At 38.9% G+C, this 22104-nt stretch overlaps 1 protein-coding gene across 1 annotated transcript in view; it reads right to left on the minus strand.

The window, feature by feature from the left end:
- The window catches only part of slc41a2b (solute carrier family 41 member 2b), a 70772-nt gene extending 49055 nt beyond the window's left edge, over window positions 1-21717 (minus strand). The window contains exons 1-4 of the mRNA XM_062995052.1: window positions 21640-21717; window positions 18330-18903; window positions 13429-13536; window positions 5234-5305 (exon numbers count right to left, since the gene is read on the minus strand). Coding sequence (XP_062851122.1) covers window positions 5234-5305; window positions 13429-13536; window positions 18330-18803 — 654 coding nt within the window. The 5' untranslated portion in view covers window positions 18804-18903; window positions 21640-21717. The remainder of the gene's footprint in view (window positions 1-5233; window positions 5306-13428; window positions 13537-18329; window positions 18904-21639) is intronic.
- Between the last annotated feature and the right edge of the window lie 387 nt (window positions 21718-22104).

Genomic DNA, 22104 nt, shown 5'->3' on the forward strand with positions numbered 1-22104 from the left:
CCTTGAGATCATTGACAAGCTCCTCCCGTGTAATTCTGGACTGACCTCACCTTTCTCAGAATCATTCTTACCCCACCAGGTGAGATCTTGCATGGAGCTCCAGAGTGAGGGTGATTGACTGTGATCTTATATTTCTTCCATTTTCGAATGATCGCACCAACAGTGGTCTCTTTCTCACCAAGCTTCTTGCTGATGGTCTTGTAGCCCATTCCAGCCTTGTGCAGGTCTACAATCTTGTCCCTGACGTCCTTTGATAGCTCTTTGGTCTTGCCCATGGTGGTCGAGAGATTTGAACGGAAGAAACTGATTCTGTGACAGGAGTCTTTTATACAGGGACAGGACCAATTTGTGTGCCTCATTGGCACATAACCGGTCTGTGGGGGTCAGAATTCTTGCTGGTTGGTAGGGGATCAAATACTTATTTCCCTTAATTAAATACAAATGAATTTATAACTTTTATTTAATGGTTTTTTTTCTGGATTTTTTGTTGATATTCTGTCTCTCTCTGTTAAAATAAACCTTCCATAAAAATTATAGACTGTTCAAGTCTTTGTAAGGGGGTAAACTTACAAAATCAGCAGGGGATCAAATACTTATTTCCCCCACTGTATATGTAAAATTCAATATTAAAATGTCCCCAAAGAAGGTGCAGAGAAAATGAAAAAAAAAAAATCACTATTTGTTGTGTTGTATAATTACTCTTGCCAGTAGATGTCACTGTGTATCAGACAGAGGGGACAGTGAGTGAGAGAGAAGAAGGAATTCGGCTGAGTTAAGTTTTCTTTCTTTCGTGCAATTACACCTACAAAATACAACACTATTAAAATAAAAAAGGAAATAATAGAGAAATATGAGAGTTATTGTTGTTTCTGGTAGATACATTTTATAAAAAAAGAAGGAAATTTATTATGGTGTATGGTACAGCACACGTACTGTACTGAAATGTGATGTGTGTTTTTTTTTATGTACAGTACTACTGTGTATTGTTTATTATTGTTTATTACAGTAATGTCTATTCTATAATTTAAGATTAAGGGAAAATATACTTGTAATTATAACAAAAAAGACATTTAAGACATTAGAAAGATTAGGTAAGGGGGGGGGGGGGTTTGGGAAGTCTGGCACGGATTAATTCTGTTTACATTATTTCTTATGGGAAAAATAGGTTTAACTAAACGAACATTTTGACTTAAGAACAGCCCTTCGAGACCAATTAAATTCGTAAGTCAATACATGATAAAATAGTTTCAGCTGTATCAAACTTCAGCTGCACAAAGGTAGGAGGAATTAATGTTATTATGTACTTCTGCCTATTCTTCATCTGTAAAATTTACCTCCAAGTCTGCCTGCCTCTGAGACTTAATTAAGAAAGCAGAGTGAGAAACAGGAGAGAGCAATATACCATATTTTTTTTTAATTATACCCTTAGCTGGGACTGTGATATCAAATATTTATCAAACTATCTAGTAGTGTTTTAAAAGGTGGTGGACAATTCTAATTTGTAAAGACATGTAGTTTTCAAAAGAGGGAAACTTATGACATGTCTTGTGTATACAAGTCTGAGATATACCCAATGCCGGGCCTATGCCAGGAATGGAAAGCCCAAAAAAGATGAGAATAGGGGATACAAAACAACTGAAGCAAATATTTAGGGAGTTTTAAATTGGTGCCATGTAAGCAATGTTTCAATGACCACTGTTTTTCCAACAAAAGAGCCAAGTAAAACAAGTAGCAATAAGCAAAGCAGCCCCATGAGAGATGCTGGTCGACATTAGTCAAGTTCTATGGCCAAGTATGAAGGAAGATGTTTGTTTTAATGGCTTACCAGTGACAATGGAAGAGAGGACCATCTAGAAAGATCTTGATTAGTACACATTCCAGTATTGGTAAGTACATTCAATTAAGAAAGAGCTCACTTTTATTTAATTTATAACCAGAGAAGTTACTAAACAATGAAATATTTTACCTACAGAGTTTTGGGTATAGAGTTTGTAGGATTTGAAACAAATGCTATAATGTCGGACACTTCGGTGGCGCAGAGGTAAAACACGCTAGCGCACCAGAGCTGACATCTCGCACTCGTCCGTTCGAAACTCAGCTCTGTTACCGGCAGGCGGGGCACCTACACAAACAACGATTGGCTGTTGTTCTCAAGGGAGAGTGCCAAAGGGAATTTCTCATAACTGATGCAACTACGACCTCTCCTGGCTGATTGATGGCGCCTGCACAGAGATGAGGAATAATGAGGATCAGGGTGTGTCTCTCTGTACACAAAGCTGATCCACATATGAACTCGCCTTGTGCAGGGGAAAAGATGCAGTCAGCTACTGCGCACGCGTCGGAGGAGGGTGTGTGTTAGTCACGGCTCTTCTCTGTCAGAGTGGAGGTCCACATCAATAAAAAGAAAAGCGTAATGCAATCAGGTAATTGGATACGACTAAATTGGGGGGAAAAACGGGGGGAAAATGCAAAAAAAAAAACATCATCACACATTATCATGTCATCAGTGTAGAGAGAGATTCTATGCTCTACCCCACCCCTTTACACAATGTAAACCTGTGGATTATTACAAATACCAATAGACAAAGGCTCCATTGTTACTGCAAAAAGAAGTGGAGAAAAAGGAAAGCCGTGTCTAGAATCAGTTAAAGAGTTAAAAGAGAATAATCAGAGGAGTTCATTAGTGTTCATTAGTGTGTAGAGACGCCTGTGGAGATGTAGAAAGCAATTTAATCCATGAGATTACATTTCTCACCAAATCCAAATTTGCAGTGTGTAAAAAAGATAGGGCCACTCGACCATATTAAAGGCCTTCTCATCACGTAGTGAGAGCAGAATTTTGGGTGGACAGAGGCCAAAACAAGAATACATAATGTTTCTTGCCCTTCTGACATTAAAGAAGAGAGTCGGCCTTTAATAAAACCTGTTTGATCTGGATGGATTGTTTTAGCTAGTACAGACTCAAGGCGTCTGGCCAGGACCTTAGCTAATATTTCTACATTTTCATTTAGAAGACTGATTGACCTGAAATCAAGTGGGTCCTTGTGCTTCTTTGAGATCAAAGAGATAGAGGCCTGTCTGAGAGATAAAGGGAGAGAGCCAATGTTCAGTGAATCATCTAAGATGGCTAAAAAATGTGTGTCACTGCTGGTAAAGTGTCATAGAGAACATTTCAAGTCAATTTTTGTTTTAAGTGGACACTGAGAATTTAGAAAGTAAAGCCTGTTGCTGGATCACTGATAATGGTCAAGGATGTAATCTTTAATAAAGCACATAAACCACAACATAGCGCAAAGATACCCCATGCAAATGAGGAATGCATGTACTTTTTTTTTATAAAGAAAACCTGGGTTTGAATCTTAGTGGTGGCTGGCCAGGCGTCTACATTTACATACCCGGCTATATCTGGGGAATGGACAAAGTTCCGCAATGGATTGGATTCCTGTCTAGTGTAAACTGATTCTCACTGTTTCACAAATCCCAAAATGTTGTATTCAACATGCATACAATCAGAACCATGGCACTGTGCGGAAAAAAATAGCAGGGCAACTAGCGAACTGTGAAATGTAAAAATGTGAATTATGGATAGGAATCCAGTGTTTAATAATCCTGAAATCGCTTGTTGTGACTTTGTAACCTTTTAATAAGATTTAATGCACCCTTTCAATAAAACAATAAAAGTTATAAATAAATCAATTTTCCTTTTTTATCTTCTGATGATGAAATGACATGATGAGCACTGCAGAGCTTTTTTGTTTGAAACTAAAATAAATTTCATAAAAAACTGTATGTGAATATGCTATCAGACAGTCTATACCTGGGGTTTTCAACCTGTGGGGCGAGTACCTGTCTAGCGGGGCGCAACATTACGAGGTTTTTTTACGTCTAAAACTAAAGCAATTAATTTGTCATCCACAGGAGGCATATTTGATTAGTCTGGCTGACCACGCACACATGCATGTTTAATGTTATCCAGTTAAAAAAAACAAACTTAAAAATAGGGCTAACAGAGGATAAATCAGTGACAAAAACAATGACTGCAGTATATAGGAAATGGGTGTGTGTGTCCTTAAGAGGTGTATAGTGGGAGATTCTCTGTTCACAATATCGCTATAAGTGAGTCAGGAGTCGATTCGTAAGTTTCTCTCCTCAGTCATCTCTCTGTTTTAGTGTTATTAATAAATGCTGTGGTTTTAAATTAACACCAGCTACTGGAACATCTTGTGTGACTCGCTTTCCATACAGGTGGGAGGCTTAATTAAGTTAGTTCCCTAAATTTTCTGTCAGTCAAAGCAGAGAATCCTGAACTAGCGAACTTAGCAGCTCATGTACAGTATCTATGCCTCTACTCGACTCTGTGAAGTAACATTTTCTGCTCTCATCTACATCAAAAGCAAGTAAGGCTTAGGGTTTACGACTATGACAGTTTTATCTTTTTTAAGCAAATATTTCAATTAGCAAAATTGCAGCGTATGTATGATGTGCACAACGTTAATTATATTATTTTAGCTTGTCACAAGCTTTCGCAACAGTTGCTGGCCGGGGGTTGGGGGGGGGGGGGGAGTTCAAGGTCGGCCTACGAAAGGGGTCGCATGTCCAAAAAGGTTGAAAACCCCTGGTCTATACTATGGATTGTTTATAAGCTTACTCCTTAATGGCACAGCGAGAGGAAAGTGAATTAACCATGTATCATGTGTAATATGCAATAGGCAATATGAGCTCAAGCTTGTGGTGAACAAGGAGCAAAAGGCTTATAATGGGAAATGCCTTGTTTAATAAATACAAAATAAGAATGAATAAAACATGCTCTAAAGCATGTCACATTTGATCATTTTATATATTGAACTACAGTAGATACATATAATGTAAGACAAACAAGCTAAAACTTAAATAATCCTATTATTTATTTTAGTTATCCATCACCAACTGGCCTTGTGTGAGAAACTAGTTGTACCCTTGGCTACTTAATTAACTGGTTAGCTCATTTTTATTGACAATTGGTTTTAATTAGGTGAGCACATGCAGTCTTAATTACTGCCAGTCTTGATGAATTTGATCTGTACACGTGTCAGAGGAAACAAGTGTTAGTTACAGCCCTCCTCGGTCAGGAGTGAAAATACACATTTGGTAATTGGATATGACTACATTGGGAGCAAAATTGGGGGTAAATGCAAAAAAGGAACTAAATAACTGTGACATATTTGCAAAAATGTAGTGTTTTTTTTTGTCTTACCTGTTTAAGCGCCAAATTCCCAATGATAAGGTTCCACTTTTCTATGGGAGAGTCCATTTTTCCAACATTTACCTGTGGGGACAGCAGACAAGAGTCAAACAAGACACATTTCATTTATTCATTGATTGTTAGTTAATGCAACTGGCACAAAAGCATTCTTTAAGCATTTTAATTACAATGTATTTTTTGTACAATATTATTTGTACTTTTGTTATTCAATTAAAAGAGAAAATCCATTATTATCAATTCAGGTATTAAGTATTAATTAATTGCCGCTCAGGTGGCGCAGTGGTAAAAATACACGCTAGTGCACCAGAGCTGGGATTTCGAATACATCGCATCAAACCTCAGCTCTGCCATTCGGCTGGGCTGAGCGGCCACATGAACCACGATTGGCCTGCTGTTCATATAGGGGTGGGGTATTACGCCGGATAGGGACTCCTCGTAACTGATGCACTACGACCGCTGCTGACTGATTGATGGCGCCTGCACAGAGGCGGGGAAAGAGTGCAGATCAGGGTGTGTCTCTCCGCACACAAGGCTGATTCGCATATATGCACTTGCCTAGTGTGGGTGTAAAAATGCATATGGCTGCTGCCCACGTGTCGGAGGGGTCGTGGGTTAGCTTCGTTCTCCTCAAATCAGAGCGGGGGTCAGCATTAGTGGAGAGGAAACGTGACGCAATCGGGCAAATGGACGCGCTAAAAAGTCGGGAGAAAAAGGGAAGAAAATGCAAAAACAAAATAAAAAAATGTAATTAATTATTTTAACAATTTGGCAATTACACCTTTGGGGTTCAATTTTAAACCATTCCTCTTGGCAACATGCATTTCCTTCTCCAAGAGGAAACCCCATCAGATAACGAAGCGATTTTAAATTCTTCTATACAGATTTCACTTCAGCTCAGTCATTAGCAATTGCAGTTTGTAATTTAAAACTTTCTGTAATTGTAGTAGGGAGGACATACAATTTCATGTGCAAAAATAATATTACAATATATTTTGGTTGTTAGTACTGTTCTAATATGTTGAATTCAGCAGATAAATATGGCAATTTTATGCAGAATTTGCATAAAAAGTAAATGTTAGAGAGTTTGTTTTACTGTACAAACACCATTTCCAGAAATCGTCAAGCCTGGGGAAGTTAATGATCAGTGAACTGATAATGAACAAATAAATCACTGTTCTATTAACGTTGTTGGGTAAAAGTGTCATTTAAATTCATCTCCAACAGATGATGCTTGATTTGAATTGAGAGCAAAGCTACTGCGAGAGTTCAGACTGTTGATGAGTTAAGTGTTTTAAAAGCATTTGGAGAAAGCACAGCTGTTCTAATTTGAATAGAAAAAACATTTTATGCATTTATATTAAACATTAAAATCACAAATGAAAACTGTTATTATTCTTACAACAGTTTGAGTTATACACCAGGATAAAAATAATCCGCTTATCATATAATAACTACACTAATGTTGTCAGGATGTGCTTTAATACATCAGCTGCATCTCTGTTCATTATGATTAGCATGGTTATTGTGTGTTTTGTAATGATTTGCTCTGGCTGAACAGGTTCTGCTCACTGTTGTGTTGATGTTCATCTTACTTCTCTTTATTACTGCCATGTTTACTATGTTACACTGTTTTTAATCAATAAAACATGAAGACTTGTCTACATAAGGTTCAGTGTTGTGTTTTCTATTTTAAGATCCACTTAATGCTTGCCAGTTATTGGTTAATTTTCATCTTTTTCCAGAAAGTTCATGGATATTTTAAGACAACAACAGACATTCCAACTTGCAAAAACTCATTCCCCTCGCACACACTAAAGGATATGGGTGATAACAGAACTTTTAGGAGCTGCTAACTGAGCTACTAAGTTAACTGTTCATGTCACAAACACATAAATGTGTACTACATAGTGCACTAGATAGTGTGAAAGATAATAGATTTATGTTCCCTACATAGTGCACTAGATTGTATATTAGAAAAGAATTTATGTTTCTTAGTGCACTAGATATTGTACTAGATAATAGACTTATGTTTCTTACATAATGCTTTAGGTAGCGTATTAGTTAACGGATTTAGGTTCCCTACATAGTGCACTAGATAGTATTTTAGATATCAATTTATGTTCCCTATGTAGTGCACTAAATTGTATATCAGATAACGGATTTATGTTCCCAACATAGTGCACTAGATAGTATTTTAGATATCAATTTATGTTCCCTATGTAGTGCACTAGATAGTGAATTAGACAATTGGTTTATGTTCCCTACACAGTGCACTAGATTGTATATCAGATCACGGATTTATGTTCCCTACAAAGTGCACTAGATAATGTATTAGATAACACATTCATGTTCACTACACAGTGCACTAGAAAGTATAACTAGATGATGATTTGTGTTCCTTACATAGTGCACTAGATAGTGTATTACATAATTAATTATGTTCCCTACATAGTGCACTAAATTGTATATCAGATAACAGATTTCTGTTCCCTACATAGTGCAGTAGACAGTATATTAGACAATTGGTTTATGTTCCCTACACAGTGCGCTAGATTGTATATCAGATAACGGATTTAATACGCGATCGGGGAAAAAAAGTCTGTGTCGCCTGCGTGCGCGTTTGTATCGCTCTTGGCCGCTCGTTGTAGATTCCGGGAGATTTTATCTGACTTGCGGGCATCAGGGAGCCGCGATGTATATGCGGGAGATTCCCGGAACTTCCGGGAGACTTGGGATGTCTGCAACAAACAACAGCTGGCTTTGAGAACACAGAGCTGGACTGCAGGCTGGCCAGTCAAACACATTTTTGAAAATGTATGGTCCAATCCAAAGAGAATCAAACAATGGCAACCACGGATTGTTAAGCAGCTAAAGTTTCTGATCAAGCAAGAATGAGCAAAAGTAATATCTTTATTCCCCAAATGAGTGTGTTGCAGGGATCAGTTAGTAAATAATTAGATTTAAGTTGGACAGTGAAAACAATGAAACTTTTTTTCATACTTTTGTCAGTTACATAAAAGTTTAAGAGAATGAAAAAAATATCCAATTCTTGTATTTATTGCCTTTTAAAAATGTTCCAACATTTACTGCAAATGGGGTTTGTATATATATATATATATATATATATATATAAACAAATAATAATATAAACTCTACTGTATATTAAAATATATTAAACAGCAAAAGAACCCCAAGGTCTAAACTTGTTTTAAACCTTAATGTCATAAGCGAGAAGTAATTGAAAACTAGCACTGAAGCCAAGATTAAATGTTTAATATACCCTGGGCCAAAATCACTAAGCAGGACAAAAGTGAACAACACCATGACCTACAGTATTACCTAACAAACTTTATTGGTGTGAGCTAGCCATAAAGGAACCACAACTCTGTAAAAAAGAGAAGCAGTATTCTAAAACATTGTTATGTGTTTTAACATCAGCCAGCTGTGAGGGGCAAACAGAAGGTTTGTGAGTTACATCACTGCATGTGTTGTTTGCTTTTTCCTCTCAACAGTGGACGACAGATTCAGCAGGGGAACACTAGCAGTGTCTCACCCCGGTGATGCTATGAACTGCAGAGAGAAGTCAAACAAAACAAAAAAGCCAAAAAAGTCCTCAGTCGTGGACCCAAAGAAAATAGACTGAGTGGATTGAATCAAACTTCAGTAAAAATGCTGTATCAACAAGTCAAGTCATTATTAGCCTGAACAATAAAGTGATATGATCTAATGATGATAATATGACACTGAAAATTGTATTTTTTTAGGCTGCTCCAGTATTTAGAGGTCGCCACAGTGAATCACTCTCATCAACATACCTGATTTAACAGTTTTTATCCTGGATGCCCTTCTTTTTTTACCTAGGCTTGGGACCGGCACAGAGAGCATACTGACAGGTGCACCTCCTAATGGCTAGGCTTCAAATGGCTAGGCTAGGGAGATTCAAACTCAGCAGAGTCTCAGCGGTTTTGAGTCAATGTATTTTTTATTTTTGTTTTTAAATGCATTTTCTCCCCATTTTCGTCCCGAATTAACGCACTCAATTTGTCTTCTGCTGCTGAGGGATACCTGATTGCATCCGAGGAGAGCACGTCGCTGTACACGCCTCTTCCAACACGTGCACAGCCCTCCTCTTCTCGCCCCTGCATTCTGCACAGGTGTCTCTTCCACCAATCAGGGTCCTTAGACAGCGTATAAAGACCCACCCACCCACCCACACATAGTGCGGTCCCCACCCTGCAGATACGGTGGCCAATTAGTATCTGCTGCAGGCACTGCCAGTTATGCCCGCCAGATGGCGCCCAGCCGACAGGTGGCAACACCGAATTTCGAACCGAAGAGTTCAGAATCTCAGCTCTGGTGTGTTAGCGGAATATCCCTCTGCACCACCTGAGCGCCTTGGGTCAATGTATTTTGACACTGCGCCACCCACTTTAGTAACAAATGACAAAATGTTATAATCCATTATAGTAGTATAGTATAGTATAGTATAGTATAGTATAGTATAATAGTAGCACAGTCATGCACAATTTTGTATCTCCAGTTTACCTCACTTGCATGCCTTTGGACCGTGGGAGGAAACCAGAGCTCCCGGAGGAAACCCACACAGACACGGGGAGAACATGAAACTCCACACAGAAAGGACCCGAACCGCTCCACCAAGGAATCGAACCCAGGACCTTGCTGTGAGGCGACAGTGCTACCCACTAAGCCACCGTGCCATCCCATAGAAATTGTAATGCATAATATGCACTGTTAATATGTTGACATTCCTCCTAATCAGTAAATTTGGTTGTTTCACACCTATAGCTAACAGGTATATGAAATTAAGTCTATACCATGCTAGCTTTTTGGCCGCAAAGTCAAAACGTAAACTCACTGAATAGAACTTAAAGGTTCTTAAAAAAAAAAAAAAACATCCATATGAACTATGGATGCATTATTACTACAGGAAGTATTCATTGCTAGCTTCATAGATTTAGATGATAGATTTCATGGCTGGGCAGCAACACAAGCCTAAGATTACCATGCAAAACAGCTAATTTAATCAAGTCGATTCCAACTGCTGGCACCATATGGACAGTGTTTCTACAAAATACCCTGTTTTTTCTTGTTTGATTTTCAGGCTACTAATGGCTTCTCCATTGTTTCTCTAATTATAGCCATCCATCTTGTTGCTGGCTGTCTTCCTTCTCTTTTACCTTGAACTCCTCCCAGCATAACTGCCTTTTGTAATGAATCTGTTTTTCTCATGATGTGTCCAAAATAAAAGAGCCCTAGTTTGGTAATCTGAGCTTAAAACGAGAGATTAGATTTTATTTAAAGCACACCTTAATTGGACATACAGTGGAAAGATTTTGATGAATCATAATTAGGCTGTCTAAGGTTGCCAAATGCTAGAAAAATGCTACCAGTCGAAATGCACAGTGCCAACGGAAATTTGGTGGAGATTGCATAACAGTCTTAATCTGTTCTGGATAGGCTGAGGTCTCTTCGTTGGACTGAGGAAATAGCTTAATGCTACAGAATAAAGTGCCATTCTTCAGAATCTTGTGCTTCCAACATTGTGAAAATAGTTCATAACAAGTGCTTGCTTGTTACTTTATGGCAGTGCCCCTGTATACTAAGTGAGGTCTATAAGGAAATGGTTTGCTGAGCTCGGTAAGGTAGTAAGCAGGGAGACCTGCCCTCAACCATTTCCCAACATGTTTAAGATGAATTGGCATGTTTTAAACTTCAGTGGGCCTGTCCCAATTTTGTTTAATTGCTTATTTGTAATTATGTTCAGCGAATCACCAATCACACAAATGATCATAATCTTTTTATTTTAGGTATTGACAAACACAAGGTTTATCATTTATACATTGTTGGTGTTGATCACTAAAATATATAACATTAGGGTAGTGACTCTGTAAAAAAAAAAAAAAAAAAAGATCCTAAGAAAGATAGCATACGAATGCCATAAAGGTAACAAAATCGTTAATCACAATTATTTAATTTCATTTTCATGTTTTACCACCACTGCTTTATCCTGGCCAAGGCTGTGACAGGCCCGGTTTCCTTGGAATCACTGGGCCCAGTGCAGTAACACACACACCAGACAGGATGCCAATCCACCGGCCTCAGACATAGTCCAGCAGCAGTGGGCTAGTATAATTCACACTACACGACTTACAAGGTGTTCAGATCGCTCTACAGTTCACACTACACGACTTGATGTCTTGTAATCCGGAGTCTTTAAAGTCGTTGTGGTTTTCACACTATATGATTGATCGGCAACAGGGGGTCACACACTACACGATCTATCACCAGGAGGAATCTCAGACGAGTCTGTCTGGTTTCCCAAACTATGATTTGTCATGACAACACACGCAAGAAATGAAAAGGGGTATAATGATACCATGTCCAAAAATCCACGTCAACAAGAACCGAGTGATCAAAGTTGTTTGTGCACTGATTTGGCTACATGGCCAGCAGGGATTGTCTGTTCTGCAGAGAGAGTTGGAGGTAAATAAATATTTTTGCAATGCAATGTTGGTATTATGGTTTGGCGTGGATGATAAGTCACAAATACTGTAAAGCTTGTCTGTGTTGATGTACACTGATATAATCTATATTATGCCCCTGCCAATACATTTACTCTCCTCCCGCAGGGCTTCCCCTCACTCTGTATCTTGTGTTCACAACAATCACAAACTAATCACAACTTTTCACGCTCCATGATTTTGAGTCATCAACGGGTCCAGATATTTAGCATGCTAGATATTTTTCTTGAGTCTACGAGTAATCTGCGAGCCGCTCGGATCGAGGCATTTAACAGTTTACACATAGTGACCGAGAGCAGTTTTTAGAGCCCTGAACGAACACCGAGTTGCCTCCGAGCTGGCACATATGTCGGCAACTTGTTGGCGAGCGAAAATCAGGGCAAAAATTGTGTAGTGTGAAGTTTTGCTCATGACAGACTTGTGCCCACTCTTTCAGTGCTTTTATATATATATTTTGTTTATGCATTTTCTCCCCCTTTTTCTCCCTTTTAGCGCGTCCAATTGCCCGATTGCGTCACGCTTCCTCTCCACCAATGCCGATTCCCGCTCTGATTGAGGAGAACAAAGCTAACCCACGCCCCCTCTGACACGTGGGCAGCAGCCGTATGCATTTTGTCAATGCGGATCAGCACTGTGTACGGAGAGACACACCCTGACAGCACTCTTTTCCCGTCTCTGTGCAGGCGCCATCAATCAGCCAGAAGAGGTTGTAATTGCATTAGTTATGAGAGAGTCCCTATCCGGCTTTTAATATCCCACCCCTATCTGAACAACAGGCCAATCGTTGTTAATGTGGCTGCTCAGCCTAGCCGGCAGGCAGAAATGAGACTCGATACTATGTATTCGAGATCCCAGCTCTGCAATCCATCACAAGGACCCAATCATCTATCAGTCATAGCCAATGTCTGTCGGCAGACGTCCGACCGGCCCATAGCACGAATGGGAATACAAACCCTGGATCCTATTCGGTAGTGATTCGCCACCTGACCGCGTAAGTATATTATATGCTTTGGTTAAAACGGGTGCTAAATGAATACCTCTTACAGCATTGCTCTAATAAAAGCCTAGGGCTCAAACAGTGTATGATCCCAGCCACAGACTATAGACACAAACACTGGCTCTTATGTGCGCACACACACATGAACCAGCATGCCCAGCATACTTAGCAGAAGCATTGCCTGGCTATTAAAAAAAAATAAAAAAGACTTTGAAGCACCAAGGAATTTTAAAGTAACATTTGTAGTCTGAGAAGGCAACACCACTGCCAATATAAATGCTGCATGTGAAGTACGGCTGTAGTGAAAGACGGTACTTTTCAAATAAAGACTGAGCAAATTGAAATGTATTGATATAGACACCACATTATTTCTATTTAGGGCCTGCAGCACATTTTCCAAGGACATACGGTGTTGCACCGGGGAAAGCTGTAGATACTATCATTGTATCAGATTAATACTAATGGATGCAGTGAAAAAGGTTTTATTGCTCAATTGTACATCTTTGAATGAAAGCTGGCAGCTACCGTTTATTTCTCCTTTATTATATTCATTATGTGGTTTATTCCTCATTATTTTACAATGATGTGGTTTGAATGGAGGCTGTGAACATGACCCAGCAGTTATCGATCAGTGTCTGATTGCTCACCGCTGTGGAGAGTCTGGAGGCTAGTGTCATCTCCAGGTTTCCTTTCAGACCCAGAAGAGCAGGGACCAGAATGAAGATCTCTGTGACATCTTTGAATGCATCCCAATGCTAGAGAGAAACAGAGAGAAGCAGTTTAAAGCTAATGAATTTCTCACATCTGCACAATGTATTGATTAGAACAGAAACAAGAACCTATTCCCTGTGTGATGTGGTTTGTTTAGGCGGTTGAGAAACAAGTAATCACCCTCAAGTTTTGCAAGGAGCTGCTGGGTGAACTACAAAAGTAATTAAGCAAATATCACATTGAGAAATGATTCACAAGTTCTTTTTCAATATATCAGCTTAGCACCTCTTAGTACAAGTGATATCTAATCCTTTTCTCACTTTCTGTCATGGTCGTGCTCTTGTTTATTTACTTTTGCATTGCATTTTGTCACCACTCCCACACTGCTGTGACCGAGAAGAGCCACATGCTGCATTTCACATGTGTGCAGTTGCTTCCGTTTTGTTTTTAACCCACGTCTCACCTATTGCAAAAGTCACCCACTACTGTTCCAGTTCCAAAGGATGCAAATGCAGGAGGTCCATCATCTTTCCTCCCTCAGGTACAGCCAATAGTACCTATTGGATGCCCAGCCAGGTCAACTCGAGAGCTAGAGATCTCAGCAGTGGTGGGCAGGCACATTTGACTGCTGCACTACCTAAGCGCCATGTAAGAAAATAGTTGTAAGATTCAAATATCTTAAATGTATAGTTGCCATAACATTATGACCACCTCCTTGTTTCTACACTCACTGTCCATTTTATCAGCTCCACCTACCATATAGAAGCAATTTGTAGTACTACAATTACTGACTGTAGTCCATCTGTTTTTCTACACACCTTTTTTAGCCTGCTTTCACTCTGTTCTTCAATGGTCAGGACCCCCACAGGAGAACTACAGAGTAGATATTATTTGGATGTTGGATCATTCTCAGCACTGCAGTGACACTGACATGGTGGTGGTGTGTTAGTGTGTGTTGTGCTGGTCTGAGTGAATAAGACAGAGCAGCACTGATGTAGTTTTTAAACACCTCACGGTCACTGCTGGACTGAGAATAGTCCACCAACAAGAAATATCCAGCCAACAGCGCTTCATGGCCAGAGTCCTGTGACCACTGATGAAGGTCTAGAAGATGACCAAATCAAACAGCAGCGATAGATGAGCGATCATCTCTGACTTTACATCTACAAGGTGGAGTGTCTAATGAAATGGACAGTGAGTGGACACGGTATTTGAAAGTGCTGCTGTGTCTGATTCACTCATACCAGCACAACACACACTAACACACTACTGTCAGTGTCACTGCAGTGCTGAGAATGATCCACCACCTAAATAATACCTGCTCTGTGGGGGTCCTGACCATTGAAGAACAGGGTGAAAGAAGGCTAAAAAAGTATCTGGAGAAATAGACGGACTACAGTCAGTAACTGTAGAACTACAAAGTGCTTCTATATGGTTAGTGGAGGTGGTTTTAATGTTATGGCTGATCGGTGAACACTTGTAAGGGAAGTAACTGAAATAATAATCATGCCATTTTAATAATTTCCTCAATGATCCTATATTGAAATTATGAATGCAATTTTTGTCAATTTCTTTACCCAATAACTGATTGTAAATTGTTTTTTTCCATCATGGTCAGGGTTGTAAGTCTACTTATTTCAAGCCTTAATAGCATCGAAATTCTAAACCAACCTAATGCCACACCTGGGAGCAAAACAATTACAATAAAGTGTTGTATGTTTTCTTTTCAATCTTGTTTTGTTTGTCTGGAATGCCTTTGTAAGTCATAGAATCATTGTGCATGAGGGCTTGAGATTCTGGTTTTAGAATTTGTACCCTATTGAGTAATGTTTGTTTAATCAAAGTTCAAATTTCAGGAATGGCACATAAGGTCGTTTTTAACTGGCACACATGCGAGCAGTAGGCACAGACTCTGACTTAGAAGTTGCTGTCTGTGTTGTTTATTTAACATTGCATGCCATGTCACTTTAGATATTTCAATATATGACTGGCTGATATTAGTGCCAGACACAGATCTTAGCAGTGGTGGGCTAGAGTAATAGACTGCTTTGCCACCTGAGCACCTCTAAACATGACATTTAGAAATGTAGAGTAGTTTTATAATAGAGCCTGACTGATATAGATTTTTTACTAGAAATACAAATCTACAGATGCTTGTTTCAGAAGATTACTTATGTTTGATATGCGTCCACATTTTAAGCCAACATATTAATCCTTTACTGATGTGTGTATAACATGCTGTGAATAAGTATTCGCCCCCTTCCTAGTTTGTTTTTTGTACATTTGTCCCACCTCAATGTTTAGATCATTAAACTACTCTAAATATTAAACAAATATATTAGATAAGCAAAAACAACATGCTTTTTAACATTTTTTTCATTTTCATGTGAAAAAGTAATTGCCCCCATAGCTACTAAATCAGCCACTTAACAAAATTCAGTTAACAACTAGTCACACCCAGGCATGATTACTGCCAGTCCTATTCAATCTGAACATCGCTTAAATGAAACCTGTCCAGCAAAGTCTAGAAGGTCTCAAAAAGCAGCACATGATGCCACGTCTCAAAGACATTCAAATACAGAATGCAAAATAAAGTCACTGAAATCTACCAGTCTGGAAAGGGATACCATGCCATTGCTAAGGCTCTGGAACTCCAGCAAACCACAGGTGAGAGTCATTATCATATGGTATTTGTGATTTGTGACAACTTGTCATAATTGGTGGACCATGAATTCCGCTCTCTGTTAAAAAAATCCAAAGGGAAATGTCCACCACTCAGTTTGTTTCCCAAAGCTCAAGCTCTATTGGGTTTTGCAGCAAGACACTGATCTGAAGCACACAAGCAAGTCCATCTCTGAATAGCTCAAAAGAAAGAAAATGAAGGTTTTGGAGTGGCCAAGTCAAGGTTCTGACTTGAAATTGTCTTAGTGCACTTCGTCTAAGTTAAACCTACACAATTCAGGTTTAAATAAAGGTTTAAATACATTGTCAATATTTTTATTTTATTCTACTCTTTATTGTATTCTACTCTCTTATTTTCTCTAACTGTGTTTACTCTGTGCTGGAGCTGCTGTAACACTCGAATTTCCTCCATGGGGATCAATAAAGGAATCTTATCTTATCTTTCTCCTGGGTGCAGTTATGTACATAAAGCCACATCTTGGTTATGGAGGAGTAGCCACAATCTATGACACAGACATATGACAGTAAAAACAACTTATACAGCTAACTCTTTTAAAGTACTTGTTGCTGATGTGGCTAACCAATCTTTATCTGATAAAAAAACCAAATATGTTTAGGCTAATTACTAGTTACCGACCCCCTGGTCTCTATTCTTAGCTTCTTTGAGAATTTGCTGTTGATGTTGTTCCTTATTCAGTACTATCAACCAAGAAGACATTAATTGTTAGATACTTAATTTATTATGAAAATAAGCACAATTTGCTTAAAATCCCATTTGAATCTATCTGTATTATTCCGAATCTGATGGGACCAACTCACCACTGTAAATATACCTAAGACTCCTGGTATTGACATGAAAAACCAGAACAAGCAACTAAGTACTTGAGAGTCTCTATTTGACACAACCTTAGATAATGTAGCACCAGTTATAAGATTACGGAGAAAAAGCTTGTTAAAGCAAAAAGCATGAAAATTAGAGTGCAAATGGTAGTACACTACACTAGATGTGTAAGATAGCATGGAAAAATGCCTGAGTAGCTGAGTAACTGTAACTGAGTATAAACATGCCCATATTAAAGCCAAATTTTTATGTTTTTCCTCTTTAATAGAAGGATAGAGCATCAGAACTTGCCAGCAATCGAACAGCAATTGAATCTAATATACTGTCAGACTGGTAATGATTTTGTAATATTCTGTAATGGTAAGATAGAAAAAAATATGACTTCAAAGTGTCCCACATCCCCCTAGTGAGCAACAACCAGTTATTAGGTTTAGGAGGTAATTACTTTTTTACATGAGTGATATAAGTTTTGAATAAATCTTTACCTCTAGTAAACAAAATGGTCATTTAAAAGGTAATTTTTGTGTTTACCTGTGTTGTTTACCTTTATCATACAATAAAATTAGTTGAGAGTTCTGAAACATTTAAATGTGAGAAATGAGCTAAAATTGGATGAGGGGCAAAAACATGTTCATACCATTGTAAGTATTCAATGAATTATGAAGGTTTCTGGCTATTATATTAAACTATAACAATAAAACTAACTTTAAGCCAGTTTGTAATGACTGTTGTGGGTTTGTGTTAAAACTTTTTTAATAGTACAGCACTGAAGGTACTACAATGGCTGTACCATGTGACTTACTGTAACCTTTGTGGTATTGTTTAATTTTACTATAAAACACAGTTAACTGTCGTTTATTCAATTTATGCAATCAATTAATCTGTTAGTGCTTGGATGGCGCCGCGTTAAATTCTATCTGGGTGCTATCAGCCAGTCGAGCATTTACATACAGAGGTGATTGGCTATGCCTGAAAGTGGCCAAGTCCATGTGATGGAGTGAAATTGATAATGAAATCTTGACAACTTTTATCAATACTAAATACATAATATAAATACATACTATAACAGGTAAAGGTCAAATTTCGTTTTGGTAAAGCTTTAGCCCCACAACAATGTTACATAACGGCAAATCTCCACCTGTCAGGTGTTACCATCCCAGACTGGACCCTGACAAGAGCAGCATGACTGTGAACCTGCTCACAAAGTGTACCCACCTCCACAGAGCCCCGCCACCTGACAAACTTCCTTAAAACTGATTAGAGTACAGAGACCAATACACACAAGCCTGGCTAAACGAAATCACTGGGTCTTACCTGCACAATGTCTAACACCATGCCAGCTGACACAGTGCCAAAACCAGCCAGCAGAAAAGGTACCAGAATCTGCAGTGCCATGGCAAGCGGTGACTCCTTGGGCATGTTCCGTGTGGCTGGTCTCTGCCCCTCCTCTTCACTGCCCTCTTCCTCGTCTGCCTCCTCTCCTGAGAGTCGGCCATCAGACAGCATAGGTTCAGTCTCGCCATATCGTCCATCTCCAGAGCGATCAGAAAGGCGACGTCCTTCACAGTGAAAGCCGTTTTGGTGCGTCTCAGACTTGGGAGAGCTTAGTTCCACCATGGGCAGTCTTTCCTCCTGCAGGGCAGTGTAACCTGAAGGAACCATGGTGTGTAGCAAGCCAGACATTGGCTTCAGAGAAAGCGAGCCCCAGCGGGCTCCTCCACCACCACCTACGGCAGGGCTAGGTCGCAGGGTGTTTAACACAGAACCCCCTACTGTGCGGAGGTTCATAATGCAGCCAGAGAAAAAACTGGCTCATGGCCTTCTTAAATGAGATGGAGGAAAAAAGATGGGACTTGGTATTACAAACACTGCTCCACAAAGCTTTGACCTAGGAAGAGAATAAAAGGAGGGATGGTCTTAACAATCTGATATAGTAAATAGACAGATGTATACACAGTTCTACAGTATCGTAGTGGGTAATTAAAATAATGTGGGTGCAACCAGATTGCAAGACAAACTTGGGTAAAATCACACAGACAAACGAAATTTACTTGAAAGCAATTTCAATACTTGAAAAGAGACCTTTTAACTATTAGTTATTAGATGTAGTGTGTCCCACTCTTCTTGTTTTTAACACATCGGATCATTCTGGCCACATGCCTGATTTGGCACAGTATTTACAACAGTTGGCCATCCTGACACAATCCTTGTTATTTTATCTGGGCTTGGGACCAGCACTGAGTGCACTTAGAACAGCACCTCTCAATGGCTAGGATATTCGCGTAAATCCCATCGAGCATTCACTTTAAATATGTACTTACACTGAACAGGCATAACATTATGACCACTGACAGGTGAAGTGAATAACATTGATCATCTTTTCATCACGACACCTGTTAGTGGGTGAGATATATTAGTCAGTGAGTGAACATTTTATCCTCAAAGTTGATGTGTTAGAAGCAGGAAAAAAGGGCAAGTGTAAAGATTTGAGCTAGTTTGACTAAATTGGGCTAAATTGTGATGGGTCAGAGCATCTCCAAAACTGCAGCTCTTGTGGAATGTGCCCGGTCTGCAGTGGTCAGTCTATCAAAAGTGGTCCAAGGAAAGAACAGTGGCAAACCGGTGACAGGGTCATGGGCTCTTTGATGCACGTGGGGAGCGAAAGCTGGCCTGTGTGGTCCGATCCAACAGACGAGCTACTGTAGCTCAAATTGCTGAAGCTAATGCTGGTTCTGATAGAAAGGTGTCAGAATACACAGTGCATCACAGGGCTATTTTGGCAGCAAAAGGGGGACCAACACAATATTAAGAAGGTGGTCATAATGTTATGCCTCATCAGTGTACTTGTAACCATTTACCAGGACCAGGTCAGTGTTCTTTTCTAATGAAACCGATTTAACTTTGTACAGAATTGCCCTTAGGCATATTTACTACTACCTGCCACTTATGTCTGCTTCTGGTATTAACCTAAAAAGAAAACTGGAATGGTCACAATTCAAAAGCAAACATGACACAACAGTACTGTCTCTAAAGGGACACCGATAAAGGAATATTTCTTTCACAATGTCTGTAGAATTTTAAATAGATATTAATTCAGTTGAGCTGTTAAAAAAATCAAGAAGACTGGGATGGTGATTTAAAAAAATAGAGAAAGCATTTTCTTATACCAAAGAATAAAAGTTTACATACACTTCTAAGGTACATTTACATCATGGCACTCTCAGGGTTCAATTATTTCTACATCTGTTCTTCTCCTTTTTACACACTTTGGTTACATTCATGACAGAAATGGTTGTTACTGGTTACACAAGATTCATCACTTCACAAGTTTAATATCAAACACAGTCATGGACAATTTTGTATCTCCCATTCACCTCACTTGCATGTTTTTGGACTGTGGGAGGAAACCGGAGCTCCCGGAGGAAACCCACGCAGACACGGGGAGAACCTTCTTGATGTGAGGCGACAGTACTACCCACTGAGCCCGTATGACTGGAAAATTTAGGCCTATTTTTTTTACCAAAAAGGCACCAATTTAAGTCCTAAAGTTTATTTTTTAAATTTTAAAGCAGGGTTTCTCAGCAGCCTTTGAACCCATGGCAGATCTGGTTTTGGTGGTCAGTTTATTCCTCGATTTGACAATCTGGGCAAATATTTATTTTACTTAGCATTAGTTAGCAGGGGCAACTGTTCCATATTCATGATGCAGTCATTGAGGCCACAAGCAAACTAGCACTATTTATGTGAGCACAGATAATGCTCTCACCAAAGTACATTATAATCATTAACAAAAAAAATAAACAGTAAAATGACCTCATAGAACAAGTTAAAATTGTTGAATGTATATTTTAGAGCCAGTATATTTTCAGAAGCCCACAATAAACGTGTACATACTGGGCAGTTGTAGCGTAGGGGTTAAGGTACTGGACTAGTAATCAAAGAGCAGCTGGTTCAAGTCCCACCACTGCCAGGCTGCCACTGTTGGACCCTTGAGCAAGACCCTTAACCCTCAATTGTTTAGACAATATACTATCACAGTACTGTAAGTCGCTTTGGATAAAAGTGTCTGCTAAATGTCATAAACTTTTCGGACAAAGAAGCTTTTGTTTAAATTATTCAGTTAAAAACAGCAAAATGAAGCATATTCCTGAAGTACTTTTGACTCAGACTGTACTTCAGTTTTACACAGTATGCTAGTTAACCACAAACAGAGTGCTTATACGTTACTAATCTACCTAGTAAGTTAGTATCACTTAACTTCCTGAACTACACTTGCGGGATGCAGGAGATGCCAAAGCAGGGCGAGTTTTCCGTAAAAAACACAACATTCGCTTTGAGTTTATATAAGAATAAACACAGAAGACATTTTGTCCAGATATTTCACATAAAACATTCATTTTAACCGTTTAACTCTAACGTGTCTGACCGCTGCGTCTGAGGTAAATAAACAAACGATGGTATGTGTTAGCGTCATACCATACCTGAACACAGCAGGATATTAACTGCTCAGTTTGCTTTTATTCACAACATTGAAGTGGTTTTTGACCAACTTAAACATTTTACATCTTAAATATTAAATAACGTAGAATCACTGGGTGAAATAAATGTAAACAAAGTCGTTTACCAGTGTATAAACAGAGCAGTTCCTCAGTAAAGATGTAGCAGAGCTTCTGGACTTTCCAGTTGTGGCTGTGCAACCGCGTCATCTTAGCAAGGCTGTGAAACCTGCCGCACTCAAATATAAATACAATAAAATAAAAGTCTCAAAAATCCACCTTTCCAGCTTCCAAACATTTAACAAAAATACTATGGTTAAAAAATAATGATTTTTTTAAAAATATGTGAAAATTGTTTGGTTACGTTATATTCGCAGTATTTAAATACTGCACAAAGAGCATGTTGAAACAGTGAATTTTAAATGGGTCTATAGGATGTCTTATCTCCAGTACATTTTTTTAAAACCATTTTCTTTACTGAGAATTTCTTTTATCAAACCAAACATACAGTGACATCAAAGGAATAAACTACAGATTAACAATAAATTTAATCAACAATAGAGACTGAGAAAAGGCAAGACAACCCCATACAA

The sequence above is a fragment of the Trichomycterus rosablanca genome, chromosome 1 (assembly GCF_030014385.1).
Source record: "Trichomycterus rosablanca isolate fTriRos1 chromosome 1, fTriRos1.hap1, whole genome shotgun sequence".
Taxonomy (NCBI): Eukaryota; Metazoa; Chordata; class Actinopteri; order Siluriformes; family Trichomycteridae; genus Trichomycterus; species Trichomycterus rosablanca.